This window comes from Grampus griseus, assembly GCF_964374135.1.
Source record: "Grampus griseus genome assembly, chromosome: 4".
Classification (NCBI taxonomy): domain Eukaryota; kingdom Metazoa; phylum Chordata; class Mammalia; order Artiodactyla; family Delphinidae; genus Grampus; species Grampus griseus.
In genome coordinates this window covers 142,123,130-142,138,758 of record NC_138997.1, presented here as the reverse complement: position 1 = coordinate 142,138,758, position 15,629 = coordinate 142,123,130, and the positions used below count along the sequence as shown (strand labels likewise).

Genomic DNA, 15,629 nt, shown 5'->3' with positions numbered 1-15,629 from the left:
CTTGTTGAGGATTTTTGCATCTATGTTCATCAAGGATATTGCCTTGTGATTTTCTTTTTTTGTGGTGTCCTTGTCTGGTTTTGATGATGAGTGTGTCTATTTCCAAAAGATAATAAAAATGAATTACTAGAAGTTTGGAATACAAAGTACAAGTCATTATTTTCTATCTGTGTACTCAGCAGATATAGAACTGCTCTATCAATTGTTACAGAGGTTCTGTATGCAGCTCAGCGCTGGCTCTCAGTTGAGCACGGGCTCCCAGGCCACACTTCCTGGAAGTACCCATGGTTGCCACAGTGGGGTCTGTTTTTGTCTGCTTCTTATTTTGGGGATTAGATCATCATAGTCTTATGATTTGCTTTCTACCTGTCCTACCTTTTGGTGGACGGTTAGGGTCCTGCATACGCAGTCATCTTTTATTTGGGAAGTTCATTTGCTATCAGTAGCTGGCAGTGTCTGTCCTGAGGTCTTGGGCGCTTGCCCTCCTACAAACTGGGACTAAATTTGGGTTGACATTGGACCTTCTTTGTGTCCACTGCTAATATTTGAACTGCAAATTCTCCCCTTATCTTTCAGAGGCTTTTTCCCCTATAGCTATACTATTGCAAACACAGAATTGCAGCTTGAATGTAAGTCATGTTGGGGCTGGCAGGAGGGCTGACTGAGAAAGGAAAGGTTTTTTGTTAGTTTTTAATTGACATATAACTTACAGTACAGTAGAATGTACTGTTTTGTACCCAATATAGTCAGGTCACCACCACCACAATCAAGAGTTAGACCAGTATCATCGCTTCAGAGAATTCCCTCCTGTCCCAGTGCAGCCGCCCCCTCCCCCTGCCCCTCCCTCGGTAACCACTGATCCATGTTCTGTCGTGATAGAAGTTTTTAAACAATTCTCTTCTAAATCCTGAGGCGTTAACAGGAAGAGTTGACACATTTCAGAATATTCTAGTCCTGGTGTCATCTTCGTCTCCACTAAGCCTTAGCAGAGACTTGTAGGCTCTTGGCCGCTGAGGTGAGGGGATTGTCTTACCCTCAAGTCAGAGGGCTGTTTGTGAGCATGGCAACTACTGTGTCTTAAGAGTTGTGGCCAGTACTGAGAGTCCCAAAGTTTGTAATTCTCATCTCCTTAGAAAGAAAAAAGACAAGATGAGAAGAAGTAAAGATGAAGTGAAATAACCTTCACTAGTGGGGAATTAATTCTGCAGAAATGCTTTTAAACAGGGTTTCCATAATAGCATAGACGCTGTGGGCATGCTTAGGGTTGTAACTTTTCGTTGGTAATTGAAGAGTAAAGTATGGAAATGCAGAGGTTTTCTTCTGTCACTCGACGGCTTTCGTAGCAAGCTAAAACCAGAGATTTCAAAAGCAATAGCTCTGCCATCAGACACGGCCAGTGAGATAAGAGCGCTGATTGAATGTGCAGCTTTGTGGTGGATTTTGCCTTTCAGTCAAGCATTTAAATTTTCTGCCTGTTAGATCCTCTGTTTATTTTAGCTTTCCATATGTGCTTTATCATAACTCAGAAACAGATCACTAAGAGCAGATCTTACACATCATTCTGATGTGGCAGTATTTAAAGTAACTGTCTGCTTTAGAACTGGTACTAAACGACAGTCATCTTCAGTGTTTTGAAAATAAGCCGGCTGTCATCACAGAAACACTGTCAGAGCTTCTGTTGCTCCTTCTAGAAGACGCAGTCTGTCCAGCACGAAGTCACTTAGTCCCCAGAAGTCTGGAGAGGACGAGGATTCTGATGTGGCTTCCAAACTGGGAATGTGCAATAGAGAAATAGTACGAAGAGGAGCTCTCATTCTCTTCTGCGATTATGTCGTAAGTTTGAAATTGCGAGGAGGGGCGGGTTGGGGGCTGGAAAACACCTCGCGCGGATGATACTTCTACAGACTGACTTCCACCGTCCGTCACTCCACCAGAATGAAAGACTAAAATTAAAGTTGAATCCTGCTCCCAAGTATAATTGGAAATCAGGCTTGGCATCCAGCCCTGGGAGTTTAAGTTTGTCTGTAAAAGATTCAGTGGGGAATCACTTGCTCTTCACCAATCGCAGTGCTGGGCGCCTTTGTTGTTTTGAGGGACGCCATGGAGTAACAATGATAATAAAAAGAAGTTACAAGTTTGACTGAGTGAGGTTCTGATTAAAAAAATTTTTTAATCTGTGGAAAAGGTATTAGAATGTTAATTGCTGCATTTTTAGATTCCTATTTGAATGACATTCTTTTAAAAAATAACTTTTGTGGAATTTTTGACCATAAAACTAACATCTCTTGTTTAATACAAAAAAAGTTACAAAAACCAAATAAGTAAACAGAAGAAAATAACATCTGTAATTGTATTACTCAGAGAGAACTCGTTGTTCCACTCTCACTGGGATCTGATACCTTTTCCAGGCTGATAGAAAGTGCTGCCTTCCTTTGGTGCAGACATGGTGCCATGAAGGCCGCTGTCGCTCAGCAGCGCGTCGGAAAAGGAGTAGACTCCTTCACCTGAGCTGCTTGTTGAGATCTTTTTTGCCATGATAGCAATTTGTTAATATTCATGTTTTGTTTTACATTCTTTTTTTTTTTGTAAATTTATTTATTTTTGGCTGCTTTGGGTCTTCATTGCTGCACGTGGGTTTTCTCTAGTTGCGGTGAGCGGGAGCTACTCTTCGTTGTGGTGCGCAGGCTTCTCATTGTGGTGGCTTCTCTTGTTGCGGAGCATGGGCTCTAGGCACGCAGGCTTCAGTAGTTGTGGCACGCGGGCTCAGTAGTTGTGGCTCATGGGCTTAGTTGCTCTGCGGCATATGAGATCTTCCCAGGCCAGGGCTTGAACCTGTGTTCCCTGCATTGGCAGGCGGATTCTTAACCACTGCACCACCAGGGAAGCCCCTTGCTTTACATTCTTGATGTTCAAATAGTTTTTCTAACTTGTTCCACTTTTGAGAAATAATTTGATATAGTTATATAATGCTGTTTTCACAGAAAATTAAGAGAAATATTTAATACTATCTAAAATACTAAAAAGTTAATACTATCAAATTATCCCACAGTAAAAGTATTAAGCATTAACCAGATGCCACAGATTTATCTCGTTTTATAATTTCTGCCTAGGGTCATGAATTACAGTGAAAAGGCAACATATGTATTGGGTTGGCCAAAAAGTTTGTTCGGCTTTAAGTAAAAATAACATTTTCCGGGCTTCCCTGGTGGCACAGTGGTTGGGAGTCCGCCTGCTGATGCAGGGGACGCGGGTTCGTGCCCCGGTCCGGGAGGGTCCGGCATGCCGCGGAGCGGCTGGGCCCGTGAGCCATGGCTGCTGGGCCTGCGCGTCCGGAGCCTGTGCTCCGCAACGGGAGAGGCCACAACAGTGAGAGGCCCGCGTACCACAAAACAAAACAAAACAAAACAAAACAAATAATAATAACATGTTTCATTTTCACCAAGAACTTTTTTTTTTTTAATGTTTATTTATTTAGGCTGCACCGGGTCTCAGTTGCGGCATGCAGAATCTTTTAGTTGTGGCACACGAGCTCTTAGTTGTGGCTTGCGAACTCTTAGTTGCAGCATGTGGGATCTAGTTCCCCGACCAGGGATCGAACCCAGGCCCCCCTGCATTGGGAGCACGGACCACCCCCCGCTGGACCACCAGGGAAGGCCCACCAAGAACTTTACTGAACAACGTATTCATTAACTGAACAAACTTTTTGGCCAACCCAAAATTTAAAACTGTATTTTTCTCATTTCCTTATAAATCTTACATGAAATTTCTTCCCTTAAGATCCACTTGATCTATGGGAACCATCCATATTTTGGATTCAGGAAATCTATCAAAACTGACAGTTACAGGAAATTCTTTTTTTCTACTGACCTGTCACAAAGCTGCAGCGAGGGTAACTGGAGAATTCCCGTCAGGAGGCTGGACTGAGGCCTGGGCGAGGCAGGGCTTGCCCTGGATGGGAGCACCACCCGCTCTCGTGTCTCAGCTGGGGCCGGTCACGCCGTTCCCACTGCCCTCGGGAGGCGCCGGGCTCTCAGGTGCCCCAGACCGCCCGCGGCCCTGGGCCACGCTCTTCTCCTGTGTCCCTGAGCTGTGCCGCTGGGGCGCACCTCCCTGGGGCCTGACTTTGGACAGCTCGGCTGCGGTGCACAGTTGCAGGTGCCGGCTCTTTAAAGTGTGTTGTCACCTCATCAGTCATGGTGCTCAAACACTCAATACTTTCAGTGAGGATTATAATTCGGAGTTGGTTTTCTCCTTCCTACCACTTCCGGCCTTTTCTGTGGCGCTAGTGTCTGCTCTTGCCTCGTCCACTAGAAGATGGCCTTTCATCGTTGTCTTGTCCTCAGTGCCAGAACCTGCACGATTCAGAGCACTTAACGTGGCTCATCGTCAACCACATTCAGGACCTGATCAGCCTGTCCCACGAGCCTCCTGTGCAGGACTTCATTAGTGCTGTCCATCGGAATTCCGCGGCCAGCGGCCTTTTCATCCAGGCAATTCAGTCTCGTTGTGAAAATCTTTCAACTGTAAGTCTCCCTGGTGCCGGCTATCGCCAGTTTTCTCTGCCTTGAAAATGGAGGGTCGGCATTTTTAAGCTGCTCTTTCCAGTGGTCAAAACCCTCTGCGCTTATTTCTCTCCTTCTCTCAAACCGCAGCCCACCACGCTGAAGAAAACCCTCCAGTGCCTGGAAGGGATCCACCTGAGCCAGTCGGGCGCCGTGCTGACGCTGTACGTGGACAAGCTTTTGTGTACTCCGTTCCGTGTGCTGGCTCACATGGTCGACACCCTTGCTTGTCGCCGGGTGGAGATGCTTCTGGCTGCAAATTTACAGGTACTGGGAGAAAACACGGATGTTGTTTTTTACTGAAAACCTGGCAGGGCAGGCGGAACACTTGGCTGGCTCCTCCCCCACGGGGATAGTCTTCACGTGGCCACCGAGGGGAGCGTGCAACACGGATGAGCTGGTCCTTCCTTGTGTGTCCGATATGGGTGCTTCCTGTACTTCTTCTAGTCCGCCTTTGCCACCAGAGCCGGACACGCCCCTTTATCGTCTGCAAATGAGCACAGGTGACTTTGACTCTTGTGCGTTGCAACCCCACTGACGTGTTCTTGTCTGCTTTAGAACAGCACGGCCCAGCTGCCGGCGGAAGAGCTAAGCAGGATCCAGGAGCACCTGCAGAGCAGCGGGTTAGCGCAGAGGTAACGCCGGGGCCCGGTGCTCCTTGCTTTCTGAGTGTGAAGACTAGGGTTTGCGAGGGCACAGACTCGCAGGATGAGAGGCTGGCGTGCTGTATTGGTGGGTTCACTGCAGAAGGGCCTTGAGAGAGAGCCTTCCGAAATTAACACAGTTGGATCTCAACGTGTACACAGTGAGGACCAGCTGGCAGTGTCAGCTCTGCCGCGATAATGCGCCGTGGCTGTGTGAGGGTGGCGGGTGTTCCTGTGGCCTCCACTCACCATCTGCGATGAGTCATCGATCAGCTCTGTCTTAGCAAAAATCAAAGCCTGTGATCTAATTGCTAAATAAGACCTGGCAGAGCTGAGAGACGTTACCTAGTTCTCGGCGAGAATTGTTTCTACATCTTGTCAACATTTTGTCTCTCTGTGGCTGTTTATCACCTAATCTTGTTTGCAAAGTCTTTTTGAGGCCTTTGCCAGAAATCCTGATGTCTTACATGAGTGTATTTCCGTGACTGCAAGATAAATGAAGAGAAGCCTTTATCTTCTCTCCTCCACAGCAGGGAAAACGTTTGTGAGAGGGAATCTGGTTACTGTACTGACTTCAGTCTTAAGAGTAGCTGTTGCCGGTTTCTTTAACCGAGAAGGGGTAGGACTTGGGCAGTACGAGGCTTTAGGTGACTCGTCAGTATGCTGGGTGACTTACGTTGTAATTTGCATCATGAAGTTGTTGTTCTCGTAGCAGGTGGTGAGAGGCGACACTATCCCTATTTTCGACCCTAGACTTACTCAGGCAGACGAGGAGGGGTAAAAATATTTTGTGCCAGATGAGGTGATTCTTTTATGAAATGAATGTAAATGGGTATAGATTGTATATGTGGGGAGATAAAGTAGGAGATTTTGTGCACTGGGATCTCAGGTGGTTCGTTTTGTGTTGATAAACAGTGCCTGTATTAGCTGTTATGCCGTGTATTGCCTGCTGCAGTGTTTGAGTATAAATGAAATTTCTGAAAAATACTTATGGGACATAAACTGTGGTTGTTACCAGTAAACTGGGGCCTGAATTTGCATCATGACTTGAGTGTCGATGAGAAATAGCTCTGAACAGAAAGTTTCAAACGTGTCGCCTCGCTGTAAGAAGCCACTGTTGCTCCCTCCCGTGCAGCTGTGCCCTAACCCGTGTGTGATTGGATTCCAGACACCAAAGGCTCTACTCCCTGCTGGACAGGCTTCGTCTCGCCACTGCACCGGCATCGCGTGGCCCCGCTCCTCTGGTCACGCCCCACCCGCTGGACGGGGATGGGCCCCTGGCACTGGAGACAGTGAGTCCTGACAAAGTAAGTGTCCAGCACGTCTGGGTGTGACACACAGGGCCCCCTCGGGGGCCTCTGCAGCGGGTGGCTCAGGCGGCAGGACGTCCTGGCGCTCAGCACAGCCCCTGAGGGCTCTTGACCTGCCCTGTTTCTTGCCAGCAATGGGCACAGTCACGCCAGCGACAGGACGCATGAGGTCCAGCCTGGGTTTTAGCAGGGGGCATGGGGTGAGAAAGGAAATGCTGACCCGGGTCATTAGTAGGGGGCTGAGGGTCATGGTGATTAATGGAGAATCAGGAGACGGGTGGCCACGGCCTGCCCAACTGGCGTGTCTCCCTTTCCTTAAGCCTGCTGACCCGCTGCATATTGACCCACCACCCCAGGGGACCTGGCACCTTGTCATCACCCTCACTGCTCACACCTCAGAGCCGGGGGCCATTTGGGGCCTTGGTAGGGCCTTGGTGTGCTCCTTTCCTGGAGAGAGTTCATTTTAAATATGAACTTGGAGTCCAAAATCCAGCAGCCCAGGCGTGGATAACAGAGTCCGGGCGACTGTTCTCAGGCATGGTTTGTTCAGCCCCTCCACTGCACTGGCCCTGGGGAGAGAAGAGCAAAGCAGACCCCCCAGTAGAAGGTGATCAGCATGATGCCCAGCAAGGGGTGGACGGAGAGGTGGGCCCGCTACCCTCAGTACTTTACTGAGTTTGAGGGACCGTGGAGCGATCGCCAGGTGAGGGGAGAGGGTGTCCAGACAGGTAGCAGCAAGTCCAAAGACACAGCCAGTACCAGTTCCCACGGGAAAGGGCTGTGGGCGCTGAGCAGCCCGCACGGTGACAGCGTCCAGTTTTACCAGAGCTGTGTTCATGGTCCAGGGAGGCCACTTGTCCTTTGGCCTGGGACAGGACACGAGGCTCAGTAGGAGAAGAAACAAGGTGCCTCCGGTCAAGTTGAAGCCCCTTGAGAGCCTGCCCAGTCGCCTCCCGCCACCCGCCTTTTCTCCTCCCCAGGACTGGTACGTACGTCTGGTTAAATCCCAGTGCTGGACGCGGTCAGACTCTGCACTGCTGGAAGGGGCAGAGCTGGTGAATCGGATCCCTCCGGGTGACTTGAACGCGTTCATGATGAACTCGGTACAGTGGAGCCGCGGGACCCTTGGGAACCCTTTCTCTTGTTACTCACACGTGTTTGATGTGTTTCATTGTCATGTGACCGAATAGCAATGTGCACCACCTACCTTTGTGCCTTAACAGCAGAGACCCTAACCCAGACAGGACAGGATGTTATTTCAGCCACGTTAGAGTCTAAAAGGAGGGGAATTGTGTTTAACTCACCTTTTCGTGCATTTAAAGAAAATAGGTTCCCTTAGGTTCTGATTGCTTGTCTTGTGCTCGTGAGCAAAAGTACTGGGATGGTGCCATGGTGCATGATTTAACTGACTTTTTCATGATGTTATGGAAGTTAGTAAGCCCCTCCCTACCTGGAGCGGGGTCCCCTCCCCACTGTGTGCAGTGAGGCCCCCCACCCTCACTAGGTGTCACACAGGCCTGCTGTGCGGAGCTGGCCCAGGAGCCCTGGCAGGGGCATCCGTGTTCCTGTCCTCAGCTGTTGGACTGGTGCTGTGAGGGCTGGAGGCCCCTTGATGGTGTTGGCACAGCCTTGGCAGAATCCTTCTCAGACCTGCTGGGACCAGCAGCCGACAAACCTTTAGGTGTTAATAGTGCTGCCTGGAAATATGCCAAGTGGGAGGGACGCAGGGACGTGGGGGATGGCAAGGACCGGCAGGTGTGGCGTAGAGAGCTTCAGGGTGCAGCCACATGTTCCCAAGCACTGACCCTCCCTCAGTTTGAGAGAAAGAGCTACATGGGGAAAACAGGAGACTTGGCCCAAAACCAGTTTGCCAGACTCATTTGAAGAGCCCTTCAGTGAAAGCTGATTTGCTGATAAGTGATAAATTTGCTTAATAACCAACTGAATTTTCCAAATTTGCTCATTAGACTTTTAACAGCATTAAAGAAAGGCTCAGCTGCAATGGCTAGGGGTCGATTTTGGTCGCTGACAATGACATGTGCTTTTCTGAATATTAACTAAATTAAGATTGGCCAAAAAGATCCTTAAATGGCTTTAAAAAGTTGGCAAAGCACAGTACAAATTGAAACAGTATCGTATGAAATGCTGTTTTTCCAATCAGACTTGTGGCATTTATACGACTGCGTTGATTTATTTCAGCTGCTTTTGAACATAACTTGTCTTTTTCAAACATTGAGATGTTTGGTGTTTCACTGTTTCTTGGATGGCACATCATCTTGATTTTGTATCTTCATCAGTTAAATTTCATCATATTAAAGTTTTGATTTTAAATAAATCTGAAGACATAAAAAAAATATTTCTTTAAAATTAAAGTACTCAAAAGCGACCAGAAATACACTTCACCGATCATATGTTAAATGGAGATGTTCATTTATTTGTAACAGAAGTAGAATAAGGTATTCTTTCAAGTGTTTTGGGTGGCGTACTAATCTGTTATCTCAGAAACGTTTGCTTCTCTGCTGTTTCTCTCTTGCCCGACTGAAAGCTTGTAATCGGCATTGTTGAACCTTTAATGCCCCGATTCAGGAGTTCAACCTAAACCTGCTAGCCCCGTGCTTGGGCCTGGGCGTGCGTGAGATCTGTGCGGGCCGGAAGAGCCCCCTTTTTGCAGCAGCTCGCACGGCGACTCTGGACCGCGTGGCCAGTGTGGTTCAGCAGCTGCCCGCTGTCCACCACGTCTTCCAGCCGTTCCTGCCGGCAGAGCCCACCGCCTACTGGAGCAAGTTGGACGATCTCTTTGGTAATTAAAATCAAAGTCCCCTTATTTTAAAAAAACGCTGCAGAGCCAGTGCCACGCTCTGTACCGAGTGAAAATACAGTCAACACTGTCGATCTGATACACCAAAGGCACTTACAGAGGCCACCGAGAACCTGCACTGGGGCCCTGGCTCTGCGTGTGTTTTGGTGTGTTTGCTGCTTGGCCGTTCCTTGACGTGGCCCGAGCTCGGGGCCTGCGAGGAACGCAGGCTCAGCCTCGGGGATGTGGGTCCTGGTCTCGCGGGGTGGTGGGTTGTGTGCCCGTGTGCTTCCGGGAGCCATGTCTTTAGTTCCCATCAGATTCTCGGGGCCGGGGGGCGACTGCCTGTCTTTCAGAGGTCAGAGCCTCTGCTGAAGGCTCTTGCCCCCATGGAGGCCTTCTGTTTCAGGGGATGCCGTGCTGTATCGGACCCTGACCACTCTGGCCCGGGCCCTGGCCCAGTACCTGCTGGTGTTCTCCAGACTGCCCGGCCACTTGCACCTTCCTCCTGAGAAGGAGAGGGACACCGTGAAGTTTGTGGTCATGACCCTCGAGGTAAGAGGCAGCTTGGGAACCTGGCGCTCAGTGCAGAGGGAAGAAGCTCCTCCATCTGAAAATGCAGAGCTGTGTGCAGCCAGGCGCCTGCGGCCTGTCCTTCCAGCAGTGACCGCTGTCACATGTCACATCCGTCCCCTGCTTTGCCGAGGTCCGTCACGCCCCTTATTGCTCCATTCCCCACGGTTGCCTTGGGAGGTTGACAACACAGCCCTTCTTGTCTCTGCCTCAGGGCAGGGGAGCGGGGGCACTCTGAAGAGTCAGGTGTGGGACCTGGGCTCCCGCCCAGGGTCTCCTGAGCATAGCATGGGGAGTCGTCAGGCACTTACATGTGAATCTTGTTTCCTTGATGCTAAGATACTTTTTTGATTTAGTACAAACCATCCATTTAAAAATTTTTTCCAGGGAAAAAGAAGCCGTGCAAATGTAGTGTGTATCCTAATTTTAGATACTTAGTAAATAATAATCTGAGAAATTTGTTATATTTTAATTTGAGCAATAAACCTGATATTTCAGCTGTGGGGAATTGAACACTGTGTTAATACTTATAAACACCCCCAAAACGTGTACATACGTGTGTGCATTGCCTTTTTCTACGACTTCTGGAGAAGAGAGTTTGGCCTGCACCCTTGGAGGCAGAGGACACGGCTGACCCAGTGCTGACACCCCCTGCCGCCTCCCAGCAGGGAGGGGGAGCGTCCAGAGGGCATTCGCCCAGCTGTTCAGAAGGCGACAAACAAGCGCCTCCTTGAGCCAGGCCGAGCCAGATAGCTGTGACCCCTGCCCTTCAGGCTTCAGCGTAGGCGGAAGGCTGGCAAACAAGCGTACGGTTACAGTACAGTGTGGCCCCTGCCAGCCATCACGTGCCCGTACGCCCTGCATCATCTCATTCAGGTCTCACTGCAACCCTGGGAGGTGGGCTGTTATTCCCGTTTTACAGGTGAGAGAAGCAGGGCTTGAGAGGCTCAGCGCCTTCACCCGCTGGGAAGTAGCCATTCCAGCATTTGAACCCCAGCGCGGCTGTCAGGTTCAGCCTCTGTGACTGCAGCTGAGGCGAGGCCCTGGGCAGTGGGAGCCCCGAGGGAGAGCCCAGCCCGCCGGCTGTGTGGCCAGGGCAGGATGCTGGGGGTGGGCAGCCACATCAGGTTGGGCGTTCTGCGTTCCACTCCCAGAGTGGGAGTGGGAGGGGGGGTACTTCAGTGAGCAGGTGGGTCAGGATTGAACCGGAGGGAGCTGGGGATGGTGGCCCAAGAGCCATCCCTCTGCAGGAAGCTTTGGACAGTTCCTTGACGGCCGGGGGTTCTCAGCTTCCCTGCCAGCCCCTGCGGCAGGAAGGAGGTGTGGGTCCAACCTGCATTAACACGCACCTGCCCCTCCAGGCCCTGTCGTGGCATTTGATCCACGAGCAGATCCCTCTGAGTCTGGACCTGCAGGCGGGCCTGGACTGCTGCTGCCTGGCTCTGCAGCTGCCCGGCCTCTGGAGCCTGCTCTCCTCCCCTGAGATGGTGACCCACGCCTGCTCTCTCATCCACTGTGTGCGGTTCATCCTAGAAGCCCGTGAGTCCATGACCGTGACGGTTTCTTTCCTTTGTCACTTGAACCAGTAATCAGCTCCGCAAATGTAGTCACAGACGTTCATTTTGTGCCACCTGTCTGCCAGGTGCTAAGTTGGGAATTGGGGGTGAAGAGGTGGATGAAGTATGGGCCTTGCCTCACTCTCCAGCATCTTGGGGTCTACCCTAGAATTTAACTTGAGTTTGCTTTTGCAGTCATTTTGTTTAGATTTTGGAATTCTAGCTTTCATTAAAAATACTTCTAATTTACGTCCCTTTGATTTCTGGTCCTAGTTGACTGTTTCATCCTTTTAGTCCTAGATGATCATAAGATTAATAAGATTGTATTCAAAAAATTACTTGTTTTCTATTATAGTTGGAATGCTTGTTTCTATACGGCATTGTAATACTAGTATACTGAAAAATAAAAGTGACTTACTCTTTTCAAGGGACAATGTCCTTAACAAGGGTCATTAGCCACAATTTTTAAAAATTGGACATTATAGTTTAACATGTTAGGGTGTCTTGAAGTTTTGTATTTTTAAATTAAGCATTATAGAGTGGTGTTTTGAAGAGTCATTGTTTAAATTGTTTTCATCTGTGCATTTGTAGTCAACTTGAAAACGAAGATCCAGGGGCTAATTTATCAAAGCCAGACTTCTTGGGGGTTGCATTGATGCTTTTAGCAGTAATGAATCACGAACCATCTGATAAAGACCTCCCAGGTTAGAGGTGGCAAACAGCAGACAGTGGGAAGGACTTGGAAGTCCGAGTGAGCGGTCCAAATCCTTGCGCACTTTGGATTAACCTAGAGATTGATACCTGAGTCTGGTGCGTCTAAAATGGTCTAACGTTGATTCTAGGAAATCTAGACCTCGTTTGACATAGTCTGTCACTTTGAAACGTTCATGAGGCTGCATGAATGTGAAAATCTGAATGAAAGGAATGGGAATTCTTCTGTTTGTTCTGTTGTGGTTTTAGTTGTGGTGCAGCCTGGGGACCAGCTTCTTAGTCCAGAAAGAAGGACGAACACCCCACGGGCCGCCAGAGAGGACGAAGTGGATGCAAACACACAGAGTACGTCTTACCTAGTGTCTTTGGGGGCTTGACATTCACTCACAGGAGAGACCTTTAAAGCGGTCAGTGTGGACGTGGGAAGCCGCCTGCCTTCACTTGGCTGCGTCCTGGCGCTCGTCCCCGAGTTCGGGGGCGATTCGAGGGGCTGCCTCGCACGTCCCGCTGGCGGGCACCCTCTGCTGTCTAGCTCCCTGTGAACCCCACACTCCGCTGGGGTGTCGTGCTCGTCGGGGAGCCTCCTGACCTCCATCCTCGCTCGCTTTCCCCCCCGCTCCCCGCCTCTGTTTTCGCCCTGCACTTGCTGCTTCTGGGTCCTTTACCTCAGACTCCGAGCTTCTTGTGGGCAGGGTGTCCGTTTTCCTCCTCTGTGTTCTCACTGCTGTAAGTGATCAACACACGTTTGTTGAGTAACGAATGAATGAATAAAAATACTAAGAAACTTAAAGTTAGTGGAAATACCATGTGAATGTTAGGTAACCTGAGTGCCTGTTTCAGCCATATATTTTGGTGGACTTTTAAATGAAAATTCCTCCTCTCCCTGCAGAAAAAGAAAGAAAAGAAAAAAAATACACATCTCATTCATTTAAACCTATTCAAAATCATTTAAACCTAGATGTAGCCACGTACCTTAGTTTTTCATGTACTTTCTCCCGATTCAGGTATTTTACTCTGAAAATGGTGGCAAGGCACGTTGTGAGGAAAGCTTCTTGTCACCAGGGGCCTCCAGGCTCTTTCCCCAGAGGGTCTGGTGGGAATGCCAACCTGCAGCCTGTCCCACAAAGGGGGGAAGCAAATGCCCCGCCTGGCAGTTCTTGGCCGTCTTTCTTATGGAACACTCTTACTTGGAATATCGAAATCTTACCCATGCTCTGTTGGCTTAAGAAACATGCCTTTTTAGTAGCAGGTAGATAAGTGCTTTGTGTCCTTTTTTGCCAGCTCTTGCTCAACCCCAGTTAACGACAAGAGTGTTCCTGTTGGTGGTGTTAAGATAGGAATTGTTCTTCTTGTCACCCACTCAAGGTTTTACAATTGCACAGCATCTAGAAGCAGTGGTGTTTTGTTCACAGCCGAGCTCTTCCCTGAGCCTCTGTCTTAAGACTCTGGTTCTGCCATCCCCGAGTCTGCGACTTAATGATTCCTTACTGATAACTGAGGAACGTGCAAACACTCACTTCCTGCTCAGCCACCTTGTGGCTGTGTGGCCTTAGCAAGTTACTACCCTGTGCTTCTGCAGTACGGATAAGAATAGTACTCCCCTGATGGGGCTGCCGTAGGATTAAGTACATTAATCCACATAGAGAACCCATGACAAGTGCCAGGCTTGCTGTAAGTGCTCAGGGAATGTCACCGTATTTTAGTTGTAATTTGAATTTCCATTCCTCTGAAAATAGTTGCGGCTTTTCATGTGGTTGAGTCAGAGCAGGCAGGCCCACTGGCTGGAGCATGTTGAGTTTGGGTTAGTATAATTGCGCTCATTCTCCACGGCCCCATTTAGGCTGGTTAATTTCATCCTGGCCAGAGGAGGAAGCGCGCTTTCCTTATCACCTCAGTAGGATGGTACCTCTTAAAGGTGGTCCCGGAAACTGTATTAAAGTCACCCTTGTTTCCCTTAGTTCAGGGCTCGATTCCTTAAGTCCACTGGTCATTCCTTCTCTCTGTGAAGGAGTTGCCTAGACTGTTGAATCTCATGGACGGTGGATAATATCCGTCCACAACCCTAAACATTTATCAACTTGGCAAATAATGTTTTGGCACATCCTCGATGCCAGGCTCAAAGTGAGGAAGAACGTGTCCCTGCCCTCGAGGCGCAGTGGTTCTTAAGCCCTCAGGACGTGGGGTTTTCCTCAGCATTCTGTCTCGGGGCTTCCGGGTAGGACTCGGCAGCCCATCAGAACCCCGCCACCAGCCACCAGAACCCCTGATCTTGGGGAAACGGTGAACCGAGGAATACGGCGTGGATCTCTCCGCACCAGCCTAGGGGCGAGCGAGCACAGGGTCCTGGGAGAGCCAGAGAAAGCCAAAGCCCTGGGGACGGGCTGCAGCCTCCTCCTGGGCGTCAGCTGGCTGCACACACAGGGTGGCTGGGAGGCTGGGACCAGGTTCCAGGTGTTTGTGCCAGTCTTGGCAGATGTGAGAGGACTACTTGTTTAGGTGGATGTGGAGGAGGTGAGATCTGTAGGCCTTCAGCGACCACCTAGAGTCCCATGGGCTCCACGTTCCTGGCGGGCGTGGCCGGCGGTGGGGCTGTGCCTACTATCTGCGAGGGTGGGAAGGTCAGGGGGAGGGATGGTGGGTTTGGGGTGTGTTTTGACAGAATGGTCCTCTGTCACCCACGGTGCCTGTTTAGACCCTCAGTATGTCACTGCAGCCTGTGGGATGGTGGCCGAGATGGTGGAGGCACTGCCGTTGGTGCTGGCCTTGGGTCATAAAAGGAACAGCAGTGCCCCGGCGTTCCTCACGCCGGTGCTCAAGAACATCGTCATCAGCCTGGCCCGCTTGCCCCTCGTCAACAGCTACACGCGCGTCCCGCCCCTGGTGAGTCTGTCCCTCCCTTTGCACAAGACCCAAGTGATGGGGACACGCAGGCAGGCCCCAGCTCGGGACTCTGAGAGTGCAAAGCCGCTCAGATGCCCACTTGCGGTGGCCAGGGCGTTCCTTGGTTGCATTCGTGACACCGGGCTGGTTTCCTCGGGCGTGATGTGGCTCAGTCGTGAGTAGAAATGCTCCGAAATGGGGTGGGGCATCATCACATGACGAAATGAGATTTTTTTTCTCCCACGATGCTGGATGTGATTCCGAGGTCCTCAGGCTCCTCTGTTGAACGGGAGAGCAGAAATGATACCTCCTGGAGTGAGCGTTTCCCTTTAGGTAGTCACCCTCGGGGGAAGCTCGGGGGGTGTGGCACAGCTGCAGCTCCTCTGCTCTTTTAAAGCTGGCTTTGGAACCAGGGTCAGGTGGGCGTCGTCAGTGGGACCCAGCTCCACGTCACAGAGGGGCCTGGGCAGGCGGGCCGCGGGCTGCAGGAGGCTGCACTGCTGCCCTCACACCTGCTGGAGGGAGAGATAGGGCGATGGGCTGGCACCCGCGGGCTGGAGCCGGCAGAGGGAGGTGGGCCGGGACCGAGAGGCAAG

General features: G+C 50.3%; 1 protein-coding gene across 1 annotated transcript in view; it reads left to right on the top strand.

The window, feature by feature from the left end:
- The window catches only part of LOC309822327 (huntingtin), a gene marked incomplete at its 5' end in the record, with an annotated part of 99,874 nt that overhangs the window by 69,467 nt on the left and 14,778 nt on the right, over positions 1–15,629 (top strand). The window contains 11 exons of the mRNA XM_082654040.1: positions 1,692–1,833; positions 4,344–4,523; positions 4,653–4,829; positions 5,121–5,197; positions 6,375–6,513; positions 7,497–7,619; positions 9,103–9,316; positions 9,723–9,868; positions 11,248–11,425; positions 12,403–12,498; positions 14,846–15,033. Coding sequence (XP_082510166.1) covers positions 1,692–1,833; positions 4,344–4,523; positions 4,653–4,829; positions 5,121–5,197; positions 6,375–6,513; positions 7,497–7,619; positions 9,103–9,316; positions 9,723–9,868; positions 11,248–11,425; positions 12,403–12,498; positions 14,846–15,033 — 1,660 coding nt within the window. The remainder of the gene's footprint in view (positions 1–1,691; positions 1,834–4,343; positions 4,524–4,652; positions 4,830–5,120; positions 5,198–6,374; positions 6,514–7,496; positions 7,620–9,102; positions 9,317–9,722; positions 9,869–11,247; positions 11,426–12,402; positions 12,499–14,845; positions 15,034–15,629) is intronic.